This window comes from Gallus gallus, chromosome 2 (genome assembly GCF_016699485.2).
Source record: "Gallus gallus isolate bGalGal1 chromosome 2, bGalGal1.mat.broiler.GRCg7b, whole genome shotgun sequence".
NCBI lineage: Eukaryota > Metazoa > Chordata > Aves > Galliformes > Phasianidae > Gallus > Gallus gallus.
In genome coordinates, this window is record NC_052533.1 from 32,490,933 (window position 1) to 32,514,512 (window position 23,580).

Genomic DNA, 23,580 nt, shown 5'->3' on the forward strand with positions numbered 1-23,580 from the left:
TACACGGCATAGGGATACGTCTCTATAAACGCGCACGGGGATATTTTACCCAGTCTATTAAGGTCCGCTTTGATTTATCTTCCAACTTTCAGTCTACAAATTACGGACGTTTGGCTTGGAAGGAAGAAACACGGCATTTAAACACGGCGTTGGGGTTCCTGCCTTCACTCGGACTGACTCGGCCCGGAAACCCCCTCGGGTGGCCGCTCACCCCCGCGTGTCACAGCCCCCGCAACGCGCACACGCACGCACACGGACACGCGGGGGAGCGTGGGAGGATTTGGGGGGGGGGGGGTAAAGGCAGTACGGGGCTCCCCTCCCCCACAGCCTCAGGCTGCAGAGGGGGGGAGGAGGCTCGGCCAACAGGAAGCGGCCCCAGAATCAAATCCAGAATTATAACAGTACTAATCAAAATAAAAGGAAGACGAGAGAGAACCCACTCCATTAAGGAAAACGGGAAAAACGGCAGTGGGGGTGGAGAGGTGCCCCCAGAGGCAGTTGTGCCCAGCACCCACCCCACATTTGCGGTTGGGGTCCCCGGCCTCCGCCCGCCTCTCCTCAGTCCCCATTCGGGGACCCCGGGCACCGCGCGGCCCCTCCGCACCACACCGCACCGCACCGCACCTCGCTGGGCCTCAGCCCCCGCGCTCGCCCCCGCGCACACGCTCGTGCACGCACACGGCGCACCCCCCACCCCCCCACCCCCTCCGCGTGCACACCCGCGGTCCTCGCCCCCGCCCTCCACACCGGGCGTGGGGGAGGCGGCAGGGAAACCCAATGGGAAAAACAATACTAATAAATCCCTCTCTCTATCTCTAAAAAGGCGCTACGGAGCCGTGCGGTGGGAGAGCGGAGCCCCGTGTGGGCTCCAGAAGAGTCCACCGACTCCCTCCCCACGTCACGAAGGGCTCTCCCTTCCTCGCACTGCAAAGAACGTGGCCTTAACTCTTTATTATTCAGAATAAAAACTTTATTATTTTTTTTTGTTTTCAGAACGTGAGCAGCAAGGAATGTATAACTTTCAACACAAATCTAAGCCTTTCAGCTTCACACGCCTTCTTTCCCCCTATCTGGATGTTACGGGCATCAATTATTCAAGCTGTGATCTTTTTTCTTTTCCCAGATTTTATTGCGTCGTCTTCATCACAGTTCTCATCATTTTAATATAGGAGTTATGGTTCCCTTTCAAATGATATTTCCTACGCGTGCCGATATGCCATCTAACACATGGCCAGGTAAATACCTCCTGAATATTCAGGGTACAGGTTTTTTTTATATATATATAAATATGAACAAATGGGGATAAATAAAATTTTAAACACTTAGATTATTCAATGTTTGCAAAAAAAAAAAAATAATATAAATAAATCTGAATGTTCACCAGCATACACACATTGAAAGACTTACACGTATCAATAACTGTCCAGGGAATCCCTGTCCAAGCGCTTCTGATGTCTTTCTCGCTATTTAAAAGAAGTGCAATAAAAAAATTGCTTCCCCGCGGGATCAATCATGTACGAACAAATTCACATTTAAGAATTCCTTTTATAGAAAATTTGTTCATATACCCTGTTTTGATAAAAGTGTAGAAGGTAAAGTATAAAGCCTCCGTATGCTCCCAAAGTGAGACACGAGGCTGCAGTTCAAGAAGATAAATATCCACTAGTGAAACTATAGAGCAATTCAAGCAACAAATATTGCTACGTCACATAAACTAGAAAACGCTTTTACCAAAGGAAACGAAACGAACTAAAATGAGCAAAAGAAAGAAGAAAGAGAGGGGAGGAGGGCGCATGGCGGGGGAGGGGAGAGAGAGAGGAAGGGACGAGTACTTTAAAAGGTTGGGGCTTTGCGTTCCGCCTAGTGACTCCTGGCTCCTACAGATGGGTGAGTTTGGGCGCTTCCTGAATTCTTCCCTGAGAAGGATGGTGAGCTGTAAGGTCTGTGTATGTCGGGTGCGGGTCGCAAGGTCCGTGGTGGTGATTGTTGCCCATCGGCCCAGCCCCGCTGTAGTCCATGTTGGCAGAGGGAGGATGAGAGAGATGAGTTAGACCAAAGATGGAAGGCCCGGAATTGGTCATGGTCTCCACGTAGTTGCCCCCTACGTAGACGGGGCTTCCCTGTATATGTGGATTCCCATAACCGTTGCCTTGAAGAGGATGAGTATCGTATTCAGGTGTCACAGCTGCTGTCCCCGTGTATCTCTTTTGAGGAGGTGGGCAATTATTAAGAGGAGCGGTATACGATGCGGGGATGCCATAGGTGTTTTGATGAGGCTTATTAAATGGCGGAGGCGACTGGGGCTCGTAGGGGACACTGTTTACTAAAGAATGCATAGAGTTTAGGTATCCCCCAGCAGCTGGAGGGACGGGGCTTCTGCTCGGGGACTGTCCTCCTGAAGAGGTCATCATGCCCTTGCCCTTTTGATCCTTTTTGTATTTCATTCTGCGGTTCTGAAACCAGATTTTGATCTGTCTTTCTGTGAGATTGAGCAAATTGGCCATCTCAACCCTTCGTGGCCTGCAAAGGTATCTATTGAAGTGGAACTCCTTTTCCAGTTCTACCAGCTGGGCACTTGTGTAAGCCGTACGGGCTCGCTTAGAGGATGCTTGCCCTGGGGGGCTCTTATCACCAGCACAGCTCTCACCTATGTAAATCACACAAAGAACACAATCAGATGGTAAACCTAGACATGGCAACCAGAGACAGTGCCCAACAATGTCAACACCTGCCCAGATCTTGGACATGAGATGCCCACATGTGCACCAAGTAACCCCAGCACGAGCTCAGCCACACCAAGCCAAGCCCCAGTAGGCTTCCTTTACTTCACTGGTACCACTGTATGGCTATACTTGCTCCAACAAAGAAAGACGGGGCACAACATACCTCGAGCTTTGCATAAAGGAATAAGAAAGGTTCAGGGAAATAAAGCAGCTTTTAGAAACTCTAAAGGTGAACCTATTGCTCCACATACATACCAGGCTCAGACCCTTTGAGAACTACCTGTTCTCCACAACCATAGAGACCTACAGCCCCTTCTTCTGATAACCCTGTCGTACACACATAAGCTATAGATGTCGGAAGGTCAGATATCTACATATAATGTCGTAACGCATAGAATTGGCAGTATAGTGTTTCTCGCACATCCAACATAAACATATGGTAGTGATTGGGAAGTATAATGCACATCAGAAGAGCATATGGCAGCTGTGCTTGCATACAGGCATATTTAACTGTTATGGCTTTTTAATAAAATAAATACATGCTGTGGAAGTCTGTAAACAGCAATATTATCAGAGCTTTAAAAGTACAGTGGCAGAGACCTTTGCTAAAGATTTGGACTCTATTTCCAAAGCACATTTAAGAGAAAAAGAGGAAGAGGTAAATATAAACACAACTCCTGTGCACTGGAGCTAGCACTGGTGTTACTGATTTGGGTTTCCTTGAGTAATAAAAGTGTTAATGTACGCTGCCATGCCTCAAATAATATTTCACGGGCTAAAGTTTATGGCATTCCCGAAGACTTTTGTTTACCGGTCTTGTAACTTTGCCAATCAGCCTGTAAAAGTAGGAAGAGGTTCAGACTGCACACAGGGCATTGATCCCAACTGCACATGATTATGAGCTGTTTTATTCGCGTTACACTTCAGCAGAGATAGGTCACTGTCTTATTAATCTAGCAGCACTGTGCCAACAAAGTACTCGGGACAGGCCCCTGGCTCGGGGCCTGGGCTGCTCGGCACTGGCGTGATTTACTGGATGGGGGATTACCTACGAAATGTGATAGATGTAGGAGGGCACAAGCGCACTTGAGCCGCAAGGAAACCAAATCACACTGGATCCATCCTGCAAGGCTGAGAAAGATCCCAGGGGGTTGTTCGGTCACCGAGATCCCACTGCAAGCCAACAAGCCCGTGGGGGCAGCTCAGGGAGACAAGCAAGCCCCCAACCCTCCACTCCCTCCCAAAAGCAAAGGTGCCCAGGGCTCCCCAGAGGACACGTGAAAGTAGCGTGTTCCATACCTGAACTGGAACTGCTGTTTTTCTGCTTTGTGTTTTGCCGAGACTCTTTCATCCACGGGAATATCTGTTTGGACACGGTAGGCGAGTTAAGAGCCGGGCTCTTAGTGGAGTTGGCCGGGGCAGGGTTGCTGCTGGCATTTTGAGATGGTGAGGCCGAGGATGGAGGTGGAGGCTGTGCCTGCGGGGCTGGAGGTGGCTGCGGCGGGGCCTGCGGGTCGGTGAGGCCAGGGGGCTGCAGAGGCTGGCTGGGGAGAGTCCTCATGCAACTCTCACTGATGTCATTGGCCTTGTGGTGGGACACGGCGCTGCCAGGGGACTGGAGGGAGCACGCGGGGCGGTGGTACTCAGTTTCCACAAGTGACGAAGATGGAGGATATTGCTGCTGACTCGCATTATAAGTGAAACCATTTGCTCCTTGGTAGGGGTAGGCACCATAGATTGCAGAGCTGTCGTAGTAGGTCGCTTTTTGCATTTCGTTGTTTCCCAATATTTATTTCGCAAACTGACAGGGTCTTGACACCCTTGGAGAATAACATTGGCACCCCTCTGTCACGTGGCGCTGCTCCTCCAATGGCCGCTCCGGGCAGACCTGGGGTGTGGGGAGAGCAGAGCAGGGTGAAGAAATGGTGCAAATCCATCTTACTTTCAATAGCTAAGTGACATGAAAGCCATAAAAGAAAAAGTGGTCAGCAATATTTAGCAGCATGACTTGGCCTCAGGCGCAGAGCGTTTCGATGTAAAAGCTGCCCGGATTTACTGGCAGTTACAAATATGTGCTTTGCTGCACCGGGATAGGGTCTTTCTAGGGTTTTTCCTTCCTTTCTTCTTAAGAAACAGGGCAGGGCACCACGCGGCAAAGGGGTCGGTCGTTTATCACCGCGAGGCTGTTTTAATACCAGTCTCTGTGATAAGGGTGATCGAGGAATCACTAATGCGAAGGGGCTGGGCTATTGCTCCGTTCCAGCTCCACAACCAGACCCTCCCCCGTAACTGGCGTCTTTTTATTTTTAGCCTTTCTCTGCAGGTTACGGCTCTCCGTCCGGCTTCAAAGAAATACACGAGATTGTTCCTGTCTACGTGTGGCAGGGGGCAGAAGCGGGGTGGAAAGGTTTTGTAGCCAGAGATATTTACACACACAGATCCCAAGTGACGGATCTTGGCTCGTCTATGAAACGCTCGGTAGGAAAATAAACAAAGCCGGTGCCTTCTCCACTCCGTGCTCGCACACCGCCTCCAGCCGCCCGGGTCAAGCACCCTGGCACCAGCGGTTCCTGCCCGGGCGAGCCCCACAGCGGCTCCTGCTCGGCCCTGGAGTGGTACCGGGGCCACCCCGCCACCCCCACAGCCCCTCAATAGCGCATTGCCACCACCCCACGTTGACTCCCCCCCCCTTCCCCCCGTGAGCGGCTCCGGAACCCCCGCTGGACCCAGCCCGGCTCGGAGCCCCTTCAGCAAGGCCAGCAGGGGCAAGCTGGGCGCTTCTGCTGTTGTTTTTTAGCACTTATTTCGAGACACTAACTTTTCGTGGAATCAGCCAGATTCTACCTGTTAAAACATGATGGATTGGAGGGAAAAGGAAAAAAAGAAAAAAAAAAAGAGAGAAAGAGAGAAAGAAAAGAAAGAAAGAGAGAAAGAGAGAAAGAGAGAAAGAGAGAAAGAGAGAAAGAGAGAAAGAGAGAAAGAGAGAAAGAGAGAAAGAGAGAAAGAGAGAAAGAGAGAAAGAGAGAAAAAACAACCAACAAAACATCAGGAACCTGAAAAACCAGCGTTCATCTCCATGACCACGGCTTGAACTTTCCTTCCAACTTAGCGATAATAGGTTCTGTCTTGGAAGCTGCTATGTAATTTGATGTATGAGGGTCACTTGGCTGGGGAGAGGGTGGACACCGACCCAGAGAATGCTGCTCCTGCCCGGGCGAATCCTTTTCTCTCCCCTCTCTTTTTGCTCTCTCCGTCCTTCTGTTCTCTGTTTTTTGTTGTTGTTTTTTGGTTTTGTTTTTTTTTCAAATTAAATTCTCCTACTTACCTACCTGAAAATAACCAGCCCAAGAATGGCCCGCACTAATGAGAGAGGAGACCTGTACGCCATCTCCCATCCAGCAGCTCGTCCCACACGCACATACATTGTTCTCAGAAATCACAGCTTGCTGCTCGCCGTTCCCTCTCCCCTTCCTGACCAACAGCTCCGTTCTTTCGGGTCAGAACAGCTCTGATCTCTTCGCCACTTCCCCCGCGCTTAAGCAGCTGGCTATTTTCCCCCAAAACATCTAACGACGACAAATGCTTAGGGGCGAAATGTCTTAGGCAACACATGCACCAAACGATCTCATTCTGCGCCTTTCAAGTTATACAAGTTCTTAGAAGACAGCCTTTCCTTTGTTGCATCCCAACCAAACGAAGGTAGCGCACCTACAGCAAGGCGGCAGCCCCATTATTGCACTAATCAACCTCTCCGGCTGTTATTAAGCTAATAAGACAATCAAGATCTGAGGCGCGGACACCACCTCCAGCTCCTCGCCTCTCTTCCCTAACGATATCTGGGCCTGGTGTGATTTTTCTCAATTCCTTTCCTTCAGAAAGAGGGAACGTAGGCACCGCGACGACAGGAAGGGAACAGCCTTTCGTGATGTCCGCACCAAACGTTTCGCCTTCCCCGGGCGCTCCCAGGTTTGCCGGGTGCCGCCGGCGGGCAGAGCGGCGGCCGCGCAATGTTCCGCGCAAAGCTGCGCTCCCGCCGCGCCGACAATGGGCGGCTGCGCCTCGAAGGCAAAATACGAGTGAAAATTCGGCCGCCCGCCAGCGAAGGAAAATCGGCCCCCGCCTTTGGCTGCGGGAGTTAATCACTTCCTAAAAGTTAGGGTAACCTGAGCAGCGCACGGCCATTACTCGCGAAAACAGCACTAGCGGGATTTATAGCGACAAGGAGCGGATAATAGCAGCACCCTAACGGGAGCTGGCGGGGGTGGGGGGGAGCGGAGGGCGGAAGGCGGAAGGTTTGCCACCCAAACCGGTGCCTGCGATGGGAAAAGCGCTCCTCGCCCCCACCGAAGACAAAAGGCCAAAAGAAGCGGGCCCCCAGATTTGCCAGCGCCCGTTTCAGAGGGTCCATCCGTCCCCATTTGCGCAGTACACCTCTCAGCCCTTCACCGGCCTCTCCCCCCGCCAGACAGCCCGGAGACAGCAGATGAAAGCTGCCTCCCCCAGGCATGTCCCCCTCGCCTCCCCGCTCCTCGGCTCCGCTCTCCCCTACCTCCCCCTTCCCCGTCCCTAAATACACCGCATCTTTCCCCTGTAGCTGCCGGCCGAGCCCCAAACTCTGACTCCGGGACGCAAAAAAACAGCAGCCCCCCAGAAAGATTTCCTGAAAGATAAAGACAAAGTTGAGAAGAGGTGAGGGGGTGGGGGGAGAGGAGAGAGAGAGCTGCCTGAACACGAAGTGTAAGGGTATCAGTCACTGCCTGGAAGGAAGCCCCAGCTTGTGAACTCTTCTTGAACCGACATTTAAGTCTACGGTCATAAATCACTGGGACATAAACTCCGCCATTCACGACTGATAGCAGCGTATTTGTGGCCTGCTTACCTTAACTTCTGACGACTGAGGCGGAAGCCAGCATGCTTTTTTTTTTTTTTTTTTTTTTTTTGCTTTTTTTTTTTTCTTTTCTTTCCTTTTTTTTTTTTTTTAGGAGCCTCGGCGACACAGCCCGGGGAGCAGAGATTGATCTGCCCCGGCCGAGTCCCTGCGGCTGCGGGATGGGCACCGGCTCAGCTCCTCCGCGCCGGCCGGGAGGGGCGAGCCCTGCCCCGTGCGGGATGGGGACGGCCGCTCCCGACCCCCGCCTCCCCGGTTCCCTCCCGCTTCGCGCTGCCCACCCTATACCCCTGTCCCTGTCCCCCTGCGCAGAGCGCGGAGGATGGGGACGTTTCCCAGGGCCGCTCCCCGCGCCCGGAGGGAATGGGAAGGAGGGGAAGGAAGGGAGAAAGGGGGAGGGGGGGAGTGGGGGGGGGGGGGGGGGAAGGAAAAAATAAAATTATAAGGCAGGAAGAAAGAAAGGCGGCCGCCTTGGGAAGCCTGGGGGAAGGAGGGAAGGAGTGTGGCAGCGAAGGAGTGCGGCCCCCCCACCCAGCACCCGGGCGTCACCAAAGTCCAGGAAAATTATGCTAATGAAGACAAACGGTTCTCACAAAGGGTCTCTCTCACCGGCCTCCGGGGTTCTGCGGCGGGGCTGTTTGTTTTTGTCCCTCTCACGAGCGGGTTTGGGGGGCGGCCGTGCAATGGCCCCTCCGCCGCTCCCCGCCGCCCGGAGCCCCTCACAGCCCGGCTGAGCGCCGGGGATAGGGGGAGCGGCCCGGAGCGCCGGGTCCGGGACCGGAGAGCCAACCAAAGCCCACCAGGATCCCCGCTCTGGGCAATGCTCGCAAAGCCACGCTGGAAATCATTAGAGTTACTAATTATTAACTCATGCATGCGTGAGCGCGCACACACACAGATGTACACACAGAACCCCCCCGCCCCCCAAATATCCCCAGCGCTCGGGATGGGCGCAGAGGCTCTTCCCCCACCACCTCCCTTCCCCTCCCCCCTCTCCCCCCCGTGTGCCGCACAGCCGGGCCGGGTGCCCGAAGCACCGTGGGGACGCGTGGGCTGCAGTCCCGCGTGGACGTGCCCCCCGCGCAGCCCCTCCCTGCCTCCTACTCCTCGGGGAAAGCTCTCGCTTCTTTTTTGCCCGGCTTTGGGTGGAGGGTCCCCCCCCTTTTTTGTGCAAGAGCAACACAGCGGAGCCCGTGCAAAGCGGGCGCTCACACGAGGGCTGAAAGCAAGTTGGAGCCCCGGCCCCTCGGGCTGTGGGCTCCGAGACCGAGCGGGGGCTCCGCGTAGCGCCGAGGTGTAAATTTGACGTTACTTCGTTAATTAAGGCATTAAAAATATAACCAGTCCGTTAAAAGCACGAGGGAGCCCGGCGTCATCCTAAAGCACAAACAAAGCGAGGGGGAAGCGAGAAATAAAAAGCACTATAAGGCTGGGGTGGCCTCTTACGCATACCAATGGTTTTTGTCATTTATGGCTATGCAAGATTTATGACTTCATGCACCAAAGCTGTAAACAGAGCACTAAAACAGAAAACACTTGCTCCTTATGGCACAAGTGAGAAGGCACCACATGAAAGGGGAAGCGGGCAGCGTAGGAGGAGAGGAGAAGCAAAAATCCCGCGTATGCGTTTTGCTTCAAACAACCCCGTGAATGTGGCATCGGAAGAAAAGTCTTTTTAGTCAATAATCAACCCCACACTTTCTTCTGAAACTGCTGAGCCGTCGCTCTCCCCGGTGCCCGACCGAATAGCGAGAGGCACCTCCGAGCCCCGACGGAGCCCTCCGGAATAAAGAGGAGAATGTGGAGGAGGGAGCACCGAGGACGAAGAAACCTACGGACGCCGGGACCGGGCCGGATCGGGCCGGGCCGGGCCGGGAGCGCTGCCGAAAGAGTGTGCCGTCCTTCCCTCTGAGGGCTTTATAACTTCGGAGCCGGATATTCCGACACCATGTCTGTATCAGACTGGGGACGGGGACGGGGGGGTGGGGGGTGCTTTGGAAAACCGGCGAGATTTGCGAGGGACTTTAATGGTGAGAACCGAAGCAGTTCGTGGGGATAGCGAGGTATTTCCTCCATTCGTCTTTTCCGCCTGCGAAGAGCGTTTTGCCTCTTAGCCCCTTTCCCCACGCCCCCTCTCTCCCCAAAGAGGTCATTTTAAACACGAGAAGATGATCTTTTCTTTTCGTAATGTGCCTTATGATGGAGGGATAAGTGTCCCACCGCACAGCCCCCGCTGCTTTTATCTGCCTTCCCCTCTCAGGGGCCGAATATTTTCTTTCTGCCACATTCCGCAGAGAGCGATAGGGCTCGGAGAGGGACCTTTGGGGCTGACTCCTGACTCACGGACTACTCTCTTCTCCCCCCCCACCCCCCCACCCCCACCCCCCAAAAGTTCACTTTGCGGGATCCTGCGCTGTCTTGGTTTCCGAATAAAATGGTGCCTGGAAAGCTCTTTATCCCGGGATGCCTCGAATATCATTCCAGGTTGATCCTGGGGGATCTCTATGGGGCTAAACAGCAAGGCGGGGAGCTGCGGGCCGAATTCTGCAGGTCGGTAGGGCTTTTAGGAGGGGATATCAGAGGGATTGGGCAAAAGAGCAGTGCGAGCGGCCGTGGTGAATCCCAATCGTTCTTTATACCCTCTAACACCAGAGAATTGCCACGAACAGTTGGTTCTTTGCTCAGCGGAGCGAGGCTATTTACCCAAGCCGCCGAGATAGCCCTCTCTACAGAACTCTCCTTTCTTTTGCTCCGGAGCAGGACCGTGTTATTTATGAGTGTTTTAACTGGGTCAACATGCATCCGAGCTGGGTCATAAATCAGAGGAAACGCTGCCAAGTAATGGAGCCGCAATTAAAGCGTACGCTTTATTTTCGAGGCGCGTTTTGGCCCATTTCGAAGCATGGCAAAGCTAACCTTGGCTTTTAGACACGCTGCTGAGGGGAGCAGCTCTCCCGTCCCTCGTGAGAGGGACGCAGGGTTTGCTTCGGCACGAAGAGAGGGGAAATAGCAGTTGTTTGGGTCAGTTGTGTCCCGAGAGCCGCTTAAAAAGCGAGAAGGCGAGAAAGCAGCGCTAACGTCTCTGCCCCCGAGGTCTCCGCAGAACGGCCGCGAATAGGTTCACGTGGAAACACCCTTCTTTTTGCTGCTTGTTTTCAACTCGTTTTCTAGCTCGTCCTTCGCTTTTCTGTCTCTTTCCCTCTTCCTGACCCCGAGAAGACGTGCCACGGAAGCACCGGGAACTGAGGACAAATTGGTACCGCAGAAATAGGCGCTGACCAAATTGGAGGACAGAGCCTCGGAGCTGTGACCTTTCCCAAAGCGGAGACCCGCCGGGGCAGTGTCACTTTATGTAACATTTTGCCCTCCTCTTTAAGTTCATTCCTTATAATCTGGCTACGTAGGCACATTTATACGTATGTGCACATATTTATACAGACCGTATGTACGTATTTATAGAAAAGACTGCGCGGATACGAATTTGTGACCAGAGATACGCTCACCTAGAAGCCGATTTCCACTCTTACCCCCGCTATTCTCGCTTTCCAGAGGAAACCAAAACCCAAACAAAATCAAATTAAATCAAACCCCACCGTACTTCCAAGGCTGCTTAGTGCTGGGAGACGCGGCTGCCTCTCGGCTCAGCTCCTCCTCACAGGGGAGAACCGAAGAGGAGCCCCGGCTCATTCGGGAAGGGGAACCCTCGCCACAGAGCTGAGCGCCCGCGCAGCCCTCCGCGCACGGCGAGCAAAGCACCACCGAAGCATCGTAAATAAAATGGCAGCGCAATCGCGTACTCATCGATTTCCAGAGCGGCACCGGCCGAACAAACGCGCATAAAACGACCTCCGTCGCACACCCGAGCGCGACCCCAACCCGGGTGCATCCCCGCTCTCCCCCCCCCACCCCCCCCTCCCAGCCCCGACCCCCGCAAATACATAAGTAAACAAACGCACCGACCGAAAGGAAAATGTATTTGAATTAAAAAATACTACTAATAAAAATCATCATCGTCATCAAAACGCCGCAAAACGCTAAAAGGAGGCTTCCCGTCTCCCGCCGGCCATAAATAACGATAAGATGGCAATCGGGGGGCCGGAGCGGAGGCAGCTGGCCATCAGCAGCAGTGTGGGATCTCTATGGAGAAAAATAAATAAAGCAGCTCCGCTCTCTGCGAGGGGAGAGTGGAATATTTACCGCAGCAAATTGAAACAAAGGGGGAAGCAGCCCGGCCCCGGTGCACACACACACACACACACACACACACACGCACGCACACACACACGCACTCACTTCAGTCTTTTTCTACTGACCTTTGCCTCGAACAGCAATAACTCACCACATAAATGAACAATCAACGGAAATACCTTAAAATAAAATCCATCCTTTCTAACGAAGCATTTCGTCCTCTCGGCTCGACAATAAGCTTTCCATAAGGAACGAAAGCTGTCAGCGGAATGGTCGGCTCTGGAGGGGACGGTGATGGGGGCAGGAAAAAAAAAAATAATAGAAAGCAGTGCTTGCTCTGAACAGAAACTGGAAAAGCGTAATCGCAGACGGAGCCAGACCGGGTCTCCACTCCAAATGCCACAATAATGCGCTGTATTATGTGCTCACGTGGTCATACGTCAACTTAAATCCTTTTATTTGAAATAGGGAATCACTGAAGGAGCGGGGTTTCTGAGAGCGAGCCGTGGCTTTTTAGAGCCTCAGCCCGGTACGTTGGAGGAGAGTTTAAAGGGATGGGACGACAACAAAAATAAATCAATAAAATAAAAAAAAAAAATAGAGAGAATTCAATCAAGAGCTGGCGCTTCCTTGGGGGGGAGAGGAGGGGGGGGATCGGTTCCAGTCTCTTTCATCCCACACCAGCATTTCTTTATACAAAGCCCGTCGGAAAGTCGGAGGAATCCTTCTCTCGCCGTGGGATCGCACCGCGCTGATACTTAGCCTCATTAACCGGCGTTTGCTCCCCGGGCCACCGCGCTGCCCCACGTCACACGTTCTCTGCGAGCCCCGAAGAAAGCCCAAATCTTAACGCCATTCTTTCCAGCTCCCTTCTACACGGGACGATTCCCGGCCTGCCCCCCCCACCCACCCCCCCCTTCCCCGGTCGCCTCTGCCCTCCATTGTGCAGGGCTTGCTGCCTCCCACACGCTACATCGGGGCTCCTGCAGAAACTAAAAAGACCTATAATTACCTGACAAAGGCAAAAAAGGCTCTCTTCTAAGAGGCTAGTTGATTTTTGTCCTTGTACCACACTATGGAGCACGCACCTTCCTTCACTGGCTTGCCTCTGAATTTTGCAAAACCTTTTGGGACCTCGCTGTTAAACCTGTGCTTACGCATTTCCTATACAGCTACTTTGAGTGATGCACAAAATTATAGGTTTCTAACGATGAAAAAAAAAAAAAAAGAAGTATATTGGGGAGGGGGAGCTCTCAGCCTGAGGGGGGAAAGAGAAAAAAAAAAGAAGGAAAAAAGAAAGAAAAAAGAAGAAGAAGCCCTATTCGGCCCCCAGCCTGCCCAGCGAGCCAGCCTCGCCTGTGTGTGAACACATCACATCTTCCCTGCGAGGCTGTTTAACTTCTGCTATTGACACAATAAGCTAAACAAACAAAAGAAGCCCTAATCTCACCCAACTTTGCTGGAAGGAGTCACAGAGAATCGGACGGATCGCGTTTTTCACGTGTTCCTGACCGAGCCCTGTGACTCCAGCATTATGAGCTGTGATGCGTATACCTCTGCTTAAATCTTTCCACCACCCCCACGAGCTCGAAGAAAACTTTCAGCCAACTGCATATTCCCCCTTAGCGTTTCACCTGCACTCCGCTGAGCGGAAGGGAAGGGGGGTTTCTTTGGGAAGGCGATTTTTACTGCTAGGGGCATGCCTTCCTACTCTCACTTGGGCTGTAAAAGTGGGCCACTGGAATTGAAACCCATCAGTAACAGTGTATATTAGTGGACAGTGCAGCAAAGTCAGCGTGACATTACAGCAGAGGAAGGATTTGCCATCTTTCATAGGGAAGTCGCTAAGCTCGTGACAGGGCACACATACATTATCCCTCACCGGGAACTGGAATAAAAATGATACACCTCTGAAAGAGAGAGGAGAGCCTTATCCGCACACGACGAGGCTGCAGCGAGCAGCACGGCGTGTAACTCCATAGGGCACTCCGCAGCCCTCGTCCTAAACGTAAACCAAGGCTGAGCTTTACTGGACGGGACGGATTCGTGGCTCTTTTGAATACAGCGCGTTGAGGTCCCATCAAAGAAACACAGAGAGAAGTTCCCCTGCAACAATGAGGCCGAAATTAATGGGGAACGGAGCAGATGTTGAAAAAAAGCAGAGCAAGTCTTTCTAGGGGCCGTTGTAAAAAGTTATCGACTGCTTCGCGTCAAAAGCAGAAAGATGGCTTTAGAAGTTGCAGTCCCGAGCAAATAGAAACTACAAAAGCAATAAATCACAATCATAAGTCAGCTTAAATGCCTTAACGCTAGCTACGGCCACTGGCTTCCAAACCCCGTTTCTATGAACGTCTTTATTAGTATTAATGATCAAGTTAATGCTAAAACTACTGTTTAACAATTAACTTCGTGTCTGCAGTGGGGAAACTAATTAATTCTTGAGAAAAGTAACTCCTTGACGGCTGAATACCTGACTCAGTGCGCTTCGGGAGGGCTGAGGGGGAGTCCTCCCTACTGCACACTGTCCCGGGCCGCAGCTGCAAATGATTCCCCCGTCGAATTTGGAGGTGGTTTTCTCTGCTCCACTACTGCGATCACGGGTTTACAAACACGAATTCGAAGGAGCGTGTAAGTAGCAGGCGCTAGATTTCCTCCGCCATCCCATGTGTTACTTTGCTCCTGTACATTCAACATTGGGCTTTATGAGCTCGATGATTTGGAGACCTGAAACATTGGTTCTGGGAGAGGGGGAAAAAAAAGTAAACGTGGCGTTTCTCAGTGAGTCTCCTACGGATTTTTCTGCGCCTTATACACACGGCTCCGAGCTGGGCTGAAGCTCCAACTTCGATAACAACAACCAGATCCGAGTTCGTAACGTGCCCTCATTACGAGGAACGCTTTGTGCCAGCTCTGGCACCAATAAACGCTCCTGGCATTAACGTGATTTAAAGTTACCTTCAGTACAAATAGATTTCGAATTTCTGCCGTCTTTCATGTTTACGTTTATGGCAGTCGTTAAGAGGTCAGGTTGTCGCTCCCATGCGGAGAGGACATGGGAATCGCCACACTACACGAGTATTTATTTCCTCGCTTCCTCGAAAGAGTTGGGATCTGCTGGGATGCGGAGCTGTTTACCTACATCTGCGAGGCTGATCGAGATAAAGTCGCCCTTTGATCGCTTCGAAGCAGATAAAAAGAGCAGAGAGAGCGCCCGTGCCCCGGTGGAAGCTGCGCCGAGGGGCAGCTGAGGCTGAGTGCCTCAGTCGGGGCACTTTAGGAATCCCAAATAGCTGCGCACGAAATGCTTTGCGTGCCATAGGAGGAAGGTTCCCTCGCACCGTGTTTTCGCTTCTAATTTCCGTGAGTGGACGTTCGCAGCGCCTTTTTGTAGCTAAGATTTAAGCAGCTCATTAAACCAACACAAAGCGCCCTTGTAGTCCAGTAATTTATGACCGCTTTTAAAAGGTTGTAAAATACACTAATTGTACATCAGCGTCCAAAAATAAGCAGGTAAATCTAGCAGGAATTTACGCTAATTCTCTGTAATCCTCCCTCCTCTGCGGCTGGCAGGGGAACACGATCGCTATGGAAAGCATCGCCGGTCTCTGCCAAAGCGCCAGGGCTCGGGCACCGACCGCATCGGCCCACGGCCGGGGCGAGGCGGGCCGGGCCGCACGGCTACCTGAGCTTATTGCCGGTGTGAGCACCCACGCACGGTGGGCTCGCCGTGTCCCGTGGCGGGGCACGGCCGCACGGCCCTCGTCGAGGAGCCGCCGACAGACCGGCAGCGATAAGAGCTCGGCCCCGCCGCGCTCCCTCCGCCTCCCTCTCCCCCTTACGCCTTCGATTTTGAAAGGAGCTCAGAACGGACAAAGAAATCCTCAAGCTCTTTGGCTCCTCGGACGAATTCGCATCCTTCCTGTTCCCAGCGCCTTTATAAGGGCTCAGGCGCTCGGGTCCCCCACGCCGCTTTGTCTGCCCGGACACGCGCATTCGCAGCGGCGGAAGATGAATAGAGGCGAGCCACCGAACGCCCGGCTCGGTTAAATATTTCTCACCGCCCCTCTCAGGTACGAGGCCGGCACGGGGCCGGCCCCGGCTCTTACCTCGTCCCGCCGCCGAGGCCGGGGCCGGAGCGCTGCCGCCGCCCGGAGCGGGGCTTTTCGGGGTGCCGGGCGCTCTGCAAACAAGCGACAAACAACGCCTTAACGGGGGGAGCGGGGCCGGCGCTCGGCCGCCCGCGGGCGGGGTGGGCTGTGCCGGGACGGCCCCGCACGGCCGCAACTCTGCGGCGGGGCGAGGAGAGCTGCTAGCGGAGAAATAAAAGCGTGGGGCTCTTTTTTTCACCCCCCCCCCCCCCCCCCCTCCCGTAGACAGCTATGCCTTCTGTCTCCAAGTGTTTGGAAATATTGTCATTCCAAACTCTTGTTACATGAATGTCTGCTTTATTTTCCTCTGGGAAACCTTTGTTTAGGATCATTTAATCAAGAACAGACATTAAACACAACCAGTGGTGTTCATCTCTGTTGAATAAAACGCGGAACGAGTTCCAGTTTCAATGCGGAGAGTATTGTGGTTGGGCTCTTATTCAAACAGGGAGCGGGGCCCGATCCTGGCCCCAGTAGCGCAGGAAGAGGCTGATAATTGACTTCGCCGAAGCAGCGTCGGGCCCGAAAAGCTTAAAAGGGGAAAAAAAAAAGAAAAGAACAACACGAGAACACCGACACTGAAAGCCAACAGCCGGGGAGAAAACTGGACGGCCTCTCTCCCCCTAAAATAAACAATATTGCACAATCCAAAGAGACAATAGTCAGATTATTCGGGTGCCACTTACTGAATCACGTTTACGTATGAATTTGTCAGATGTAATAACGTGCCCCCTCTATTCATTCTCGCTAATAAAAGCCGTCTAACGCGTCTGAAAATTGTCAGTAAATGTAAATGCTAATAATTAAATAACACAGTTCTCGTAGAAGAATGTCTTCTGAGCCCTGGAAATATTAAGTCTGTCTTGGGAGAACTTTTCCAGCAGATACTTCGCTTTGGTAATTTAGTAGTCCCGTAATTACTCTAATAATTTTAAATTTGGTGTTGAACTCCAGCCTACATAAAATCATGCAATAATAGCCTCCTAAGCTGTTTATTGCCGTCTCATAAATTTCCGAGCGCTGACTGCTCCAATCTCCTGGCAAACACCGAAGGACTCGGCGAGTTCCGCCGCCGTCCGAGCGGGGCTTCCCCCGCCGCTCCGTCCGCCCCGCACCGCGGGCTCAGCCCGCACCTCCCCGCCCCGACCCCTCATCGACAGCAGCGCTACGAGCGGCCGTCGGCATCGATCAAGAGAGCCGGGACCGGGCTGCCCCACTCGCGTTAAATATGGAGTGTGTATCTGCAAACGGTGCCAGCGACTTTCTGTTATTTATTTTGGAGCCATTAAGTCACACCGCCATATATTACGCCGCCACGGCCCTTTAAACTACGCTTCCTCTCGAAAGAGTCGCTAAGTAGCAATAAAGCGCTTTACAAACGCTACGACGTTTCTTTTTATTTTTAATTTGTTGTTATCCCGAACCCTAATATTCATTGCTCCGCTTTAAGTTCGTACATAAATCGTTCAGACTAATGAGTCATAGAGAAATTCGCCCGTGACTTTTCCTTTACAGCGCTCGCCGCCTCTCCATCGCTTTTTTGGCCCCGCATTAGGAGCCGGTGATTTATTAGCGCCGGGAAAATGGAACAAAGCAGGTCCTCCTGCACGGTGGCACCCAGCCCTCCGCAGTGTGAATTAGAACATTATCAAATGTGTTCGCCTCGGTAACGCTTAATCACCAAACGCCGTAATGTGACCACAAGGCAGCGAAAACAAAGATTCAACATTTCTAAATATTAAACTTGTTAAGCAAAGGCTCAGCAGACAAAGCAAGCACAAACAATTAAAGTAATCAAGCTAGAAAGACGCACTCCCTACTTACCAACACAGACCCTACTGCTTGCTTAAGGAGTTTAGAATCTTTCAAGATAAATCAGGTGGGGTTTTTTTTAAGGGAAAAGAAAAAAGAAAAAGAAAAAAGGAAAAAAGGAAAAAAAAAAAGAAAAAGAAAAGAAAGAAAAACAAACTCCAGTAATAAGGAGTTGAGTTTCACTTGTGAGAGAATCACTCCTAGTGAGGACTGACGGCCACAGATCCATTCCTGACTATCTGCATTAATTATTTAATGAGTCACGTGACCCTAAAGATTAAAATTTCAATATCTCCCCCAGAACAGACGCAACACCTTTATCTGCGAGCGCAGGGATCCTGTACTCGGTCCCCTATCTCTGCCGCCTTTGACAGCTCCTCAGTTTCTAGGGAGAGCGCTGGGACATGAATAATACGGGCTCGTCCCGCTCCGTGGAGGGATGGGGCAGCCCCGCAATACCCCCCTCCCCTCCCCCAAACACACGCACACACAGCAGTGAGCCGATCCCAGAGCCTCGGTGCGTGAGGCAGCGTGCAGCAGTGCGGGGGGGATGGGGGGGCTGAATGCTGCTGGCGACGGGAGTACCGGGGCGGTCCCCCCCCCCACGAAGCCCGCGGGCTACCTTTCAACGAGGGTCAATCTCCCTTCGCACGGCCCCGGGCGGAGCCAGGAGGGCTCCTGGGCGCGGCGGGGGGTGGGGGGGGCGGTCTCGGAGCTCCCCCATCCCACGCGGGGAGCCCCGGACATCGAACCCGCGTGGGCCGGGTTAGCCCGAGGGGACGGCCCCGGGAGACCCCGGTGGGGAGCGTCACTCCCGGGAGGTTGCGGCCCCGGCCCGCGCCCCCGCTTGCCCGAGGGGGTGGGGGCAACTGTGGGAGCAGCGGAGGGACGCGGCCGCCCGAGTAGGGTCCCCCGGTGTAGGGTCGGGACGCTGCGGGGGGGCGGGAGGGGCCGGGATCTCTCTGTCAAACCTCTGCCTGTGTGAGGGCTCCCCCCATCCCTGCCCTGTTATTAACACTGAAAAACGGTCCGTGGGACGACGGCACCCTGAAAAAATATATGTATTAAAAATAAAAGAAAAATAAAAAAATCACAGGATTGAGTAATCCTCCGATGCGGAATGGCTCTAGTTATTAAATACCACGAGGCGCTTGTCACAGCCGAGTTCCCCCTGTAATAAAACACCAGGTATAGCAGAGATTGCGGGAGAACGGGGAAGGAGACCTTGGCAAACTCCCATTTTTCTTGGTGGGTGGAGGGGAGGTGGGGAGCGGGGTTAACGGCGTGGCGTTCCCTGCGGCCATTAAATTGACTCCGAGGTGATTTCGTCTTTCTTTGAGATATTGACAAACTTCCACTTGCGGCGTTTTGGGCCGCGCTCGCCTTTGTGGCCAGAGCAGATAAATACGTGTGTGAGAGACAGGGGAGAGCGAGGGAGAGGGAGGGAGAGAAAGAGACGTTGCGGTCCGAGCGCCGGCTTAAAAAGAATACTGTCTTTAAAGGTCAAGGGTTTGAAGGGTCAGTCTGCTCCTCTAAAAAAAACAATTAATGGGATAGAAAATTTGTCCTCTCGGTGAACTCCCGGTTGCCCCAGCAAAGGGAGCACAATGCGAGAATTTAAGGCGGACGATGTAATTTTGGAAGTTATTGTAAGCCGGGCTGGGATGGAAGAGGGAGCGGAGGGCTCCCGGCCCGGCAGCATCGAGCCGCTCCCAGAGGACCGGGAAAGGAGGGAAGGGGGGGGGGAGGGGGGGGGGAGGGAAGGGAAAATAAGGAAGATTTACCTTAAACGACGAAAATCGGCCGTGGGGCATTTTGCAGTCCGCCGCTCTATCTCCACCGAGAGAGTGTGCATGTTTTTAGCAGGCAGCCGAGCTGCGGTGTCTTTACACATGACCACTTTATTATTACTTTTTTTTCCAGGAAAATCCTTTGCGTCTTCACAGACTTTTCCAAGAGAATGCCTTTCAGAACCGCTGTTGAATTACAAAGAAGTATTTATTGTAGGAGGTGATTAATGGTTCTCGCTAAAATTGCTATTTGCAGCGTGATTTCATTTCTCTTTTCACTGGGACAAACCAGGTTTATGCGCGCAGGCTGCACACCAAAGCAACCCCGCGCTGCCAGTTAATACGTTTCAGCTGGAATTTTGCTCGCTTGTGCTAATTTTGGCTCGAGATACGCGGAGGGATTCGAGCAATAAACAAAACGAGGAGCTGCACGGCCGCAGATAGCGGCTGCCCGCTCCCAGCTGTATCCCTCTCCCTGTAGGAGGAGGCGGATGCGACGTGGGGCTTAGCACACAGCGCTGAGTGGGAGCGCTCCCGGGGCCTGCTCGTTGGCCAGCCTCGGAGACGGCGGTGTTTGCTCAGTGTGTTTACAACGCCATCTCTGCCGCGCTGAGCATACTCCGCCAGCGAAACGTTACATTTCTCACCGAGGCGCTCCGCGCTCCTCGGGCGGGCAGCGATGCTCGCGGGGTCCCACCCGGCGCCCCACAGGGGCGATGGGCAGCGGCCTCTGCCAGTGGGGTCCCAAATCCCTCTCGGATGGATGCGGTAAGTAACTGAGTGCCGGCCTCCGGCCCTTCGCTGGGAGAGGTGCAGCGCTGGAGCTCCTTTCCAAACCTGTGCTACCATCTCTCGGGCTGAGAAAGCCTTTGGGGGCAGAGAGGAGCCGCTCCCCTCGCACCCCACTTTGCCCCCGTCGTATGAAGAAGCTCGGCCAGATAAACATCTGTGCCGTGCCCAGTTTCATGTCACTGGTAAGGCTGCCTCAATACAGCTCGCAACCGTGTTTGAAATGAAGGGAAAAAAGGAAAGAAAGAAAGAAAAAGAAAGAGAAAGAAAGAGAAAGGAAGAGAAGAAGGCAGCTAGAGAAACTTTAGGTTACCGCCCATGTATTTCCCTTCAGAAGTGCTGGCCAATTGAGGAATCACAATAGGAAGAAAACGAACGAATAAATCACGGCCGGCTACAGATTTACAGTGTTATCGTGGCGAGCGTGTGGGACTTCTCCTCCGGCACAATTCGCCATGGGAGTTCATTGGCTCCCAGCAGCAGCTCAGTCCCCTTTAGCGCGGTGCAACCGAGCCCAGAGCCCGGCGATGGACCGGGCCGGTTCTGTCCCGAGTCCTACAGAGAACCCGGCTCCCCGTGCGGTACACGGAGAGCTTTCCCCGTCCCGCAGCTCTCTCCCCGCAGACGGCGGTTGGGACGGAGGACGCTTTGCGCTACATTGAAGCAACCACAACCGTAGTGACAGAACGAATCCCGAGTTACACCAACGCGTTAAGCCGTTGTTTTCCACTCCTGATGCCGAGAGCGGCGGAGCACAAGGTGTACGAAACAGCACCGAGTGGACGCGTGTGTGTTTCAAGCGTTTAATTCTTTTTGTACAGAATAATCTTTATTACCAGCATCTGGCACTGTATACATTACACCAAAAAATCCACAAATTGTACATGGACCCAAACGATTTAGACGGTGCCAAATATGAAAACAGCCACAGCCTTTAATAGCGTTATTATTATTATTCTTTTCTTTTTAAATAAATGCGACGGGGAATGTGGAGGAAAAAAACTCATATATCACAGCTACTGCGGGGCTACACCGAAACCCAGCTAAGTTACGGCCGGTACACCAACACGGCGTGAGGGGACGCTTCCCATGAGTTTTTAACCCGAGGTGAACGTGTCCGCTCTGTGCCTCGTGGGTCCGTGTGTGCCCCTCACGGCCACGCTCGGCCCACGCCACTCGAGTCACCGCCTCGACCGGGCGTCCCCCCGAGCTCCTGGCTTTGTTTGAACCGTCTTTTAGTTTGTAAAGTGTTCTCTGTTTAAAAACAACGACAACAACAACAACAAAAAAAAAGGGTCCGTCATAGGTACGGAGAATTCGTCCGTGACAGCATCCAGCACTCTTACAGCGAGGGCAAGAGAGGGTTTCCATAAATAGAAAAAAAATGACGGGCATGGAACCATTATCTATATACAATGTAGGCAATCGTCCGGGTTTTGGTTTCAACGTGTGCCCGTCCCTGGGCACGTCTCGTCCTTCCTTCCCTGCTCCTGCTTTGTCTTACACAGTTGCGTGGTCCCAAGGGCCAGCCGCCAGCGCGGGCGGCCGCACAACCCCAATAGATAGGTAAATAGAGATCTATATATTAAAAAAAAAAAACAAGAACAACGAGCCCCTTATAGCGCGGCCGCGTTGGGCGCAGCCCCGTCGAGCGGGCGGGGGTGGCCCTGTGTCTGTGCCTTGGCCTGCTGCTGGCCGAGCGAGGGCTGGTTGGAGGAGCGCATCTTGGTGTTGGGCAGCTTGTGGTCCTTCTTCCACTTCATGCGCCGGTTCTGGAACCAGATCTTGACCTGGCGCTCGGAGAGGCACAGGGTGTGCGCGATCTCGATGCGTCGCCTCCTGGTCAGGTAGCGGTTGAAGTGGAACTCCTTCTCCAGCTCCAGGACCTGCTGTCGGGTGTAGGCGGTGCGGGACCGCTTGGGCTCCCCGCCGCTGTAGTTGGGGTTGACTGAACGTGCGCCCACGGACACGCGGAGAGGAGAGAAGGGAGGGAGCGATGGAACATCGTCATTAGAGGATAACTTGACACCGGGTTCAAATCAGATACATAACGGCAAGAAAAATTGTTTCGCAGCCTATCGGCAGCGGGGACAATCGAGGAGCAATAAAAAATGGTGATGGGCATTTGGGTTAGAAGAAAAGCTTCAAAGACACATGGCCCAGAGCCACTGAAGGGCAATTAAATTTATGGGGGCTATAATTACTGCCCTAACAGTTTGGCGTCTCGTAAATCTTTTGATAAAGGACCCCGGATACAAAAGGTTTCTCACTTTTTTTTTTTTTTTTTTTTTTTTTTTTTTTTTTTTTTTTTTTAAGGAAACGCGGAGGGAGGAAAAAAAAAAAGCCACACACGCACCGACCCATCCCGGCCCCGGCAGCACCCTCCCCCCCTTCCCTCCTCGCAGGCGCATCCCGGCCTCCCCCTGCCCCGGGCCACTCACCCGTGCTCACGTGGATCTTCTTCATCCAGGGGTACACCACCGGCTCCTTCCCCTTCAGCCCGGGCAGGCTCTTGTCGGGCAGCAACGCGCAGCCCGGCCCGGTGCCGGCCCCGGCGGCGGGGGCCGCTTCGCAGCGGCGCTGCAGGGCATGGCCGGGGAGCAGGGGCTGGGCCGGCCCGGGGTGGCCCTTGGCCGGCGGCGGCGGCGGCGGAGAGGCGCCCGGGGGCGGCTGCTCGGGGCCCGGGGCGGCGCTGCCGGCGCTGCTGTAGCTGTAGGGAGCCTGGGGGTAGGAGGGTGCCTGCGCCGGGTACAGCGCCTCGGGAGGCGGCCCCGGCGGCCCCGGCGGCGCGGCGGGAGCCTGGTAGCCGGGTTCCCGGCGGGGCCGCGGGAAGTACTCGGGCAGAGCGGGGCCCGGGTGCGCGGCGTGCAGGTGCGGCGGCGGCGGCGGCGGCGGCGGTGGTGGGGCGTGCGGGTGCGGGTGGTGCGGGTGGTAGCTGGCGGAGCTGCCGGCGCTGCCGCTGTGCTGCGTGTACTCCTCGCAGGGAGGGAATTTGGGCTCGATGTAGTTGGAGTTTATCAAAAACGAACTCATGGTCATTAATTTGTGAAGTGCAAAAATACTAATTTTTCTCGCGTTGTCGTTTTTCTGGGCTCGGCGAGGCCCCTCCCCTTCCCCCCCCCCCCCCCCCTCCTTCCACTCCCTCCCTCTCCCCCTCCCGCCGCTGTCAAGTGCTCGCCGCTGCCAAAGTTTGGGCCTCCGGCTTCCCCCTCCCCGCCGCACTCCCCTCCCTTCCTCTCTTC

General features: G+C 53.7%; 2 protein-coding genes across 15 annotated transcripts in view; both read right to left on the minus strand.

Moving 5' to 3' along the window:
* Positions 1 to 23,580, minus strand: part of HOXA3 (homeobox A3) — a 45,943-nt gene that overhangs the window by 808 nt on the left and 21,555 nt on the right. For 2 of the 14 annotated variants that reach the window (NM_001398191.1, NM_001349760.2), the window contains 3 exons: positions 19,544 to 19,735; positions 4,023 to 4,611; positions 949 to 2,647 (listed from right to left, as the gene is read on the minus strand). In NM_001398191.1, coding sequence (NP_001385120.1) covers positions 1,878 to 2,647; positions 4,023 to 4,494 — 1,242 coding nt within the window. In that variant the 5' untranslated portion in view covers positions 4,495 to 4,611; positions 19,544 to 19,735 and the 3' untranslated portion in view covers positions 949 to 1,877. Of the gene's footprint in view, positions 1 to 948; positions 2,648 to 4,022; positions 4,612 to 5,776; positions 6,234 to 8,204; positions 8,427 to 11,978; positions 12,194 to 12,811; positions 12,919 to 14,269; positions 14,538 to 15,905; positions 15,980 to 17,771; positions 17,981 to 19,543; positions 19,736 to 23,580 lie in introns of those variants that run through there. The other 12 variants (NM_001398190.1, NM_001398188.1, NM_001398193.1 and 9 more) reach the window with 11 other exon arrangements.
* HOXA4 (homeobox A4) lies at positions 21,128 to 23,392 on the minus strand. Its single transcript, NM_001030346.3, has 2 exons — positions 22,780 to 23,392; positions 21,128 to 22,286 (listed from the first exon to the last, which is right to left on the minus strand). The coding sequence occupies exons 1-2, from the start codon at positions 23,375 to 23,377 to the stop codon at positions 21,955 to 21,957; spliced, it is 930 nt and encodes a 309-aa protein (NP_001025517.1). The 5' UTR covers positions 23,378 to 23,392; the 3' UTR covers positions 21,128 to 21,954.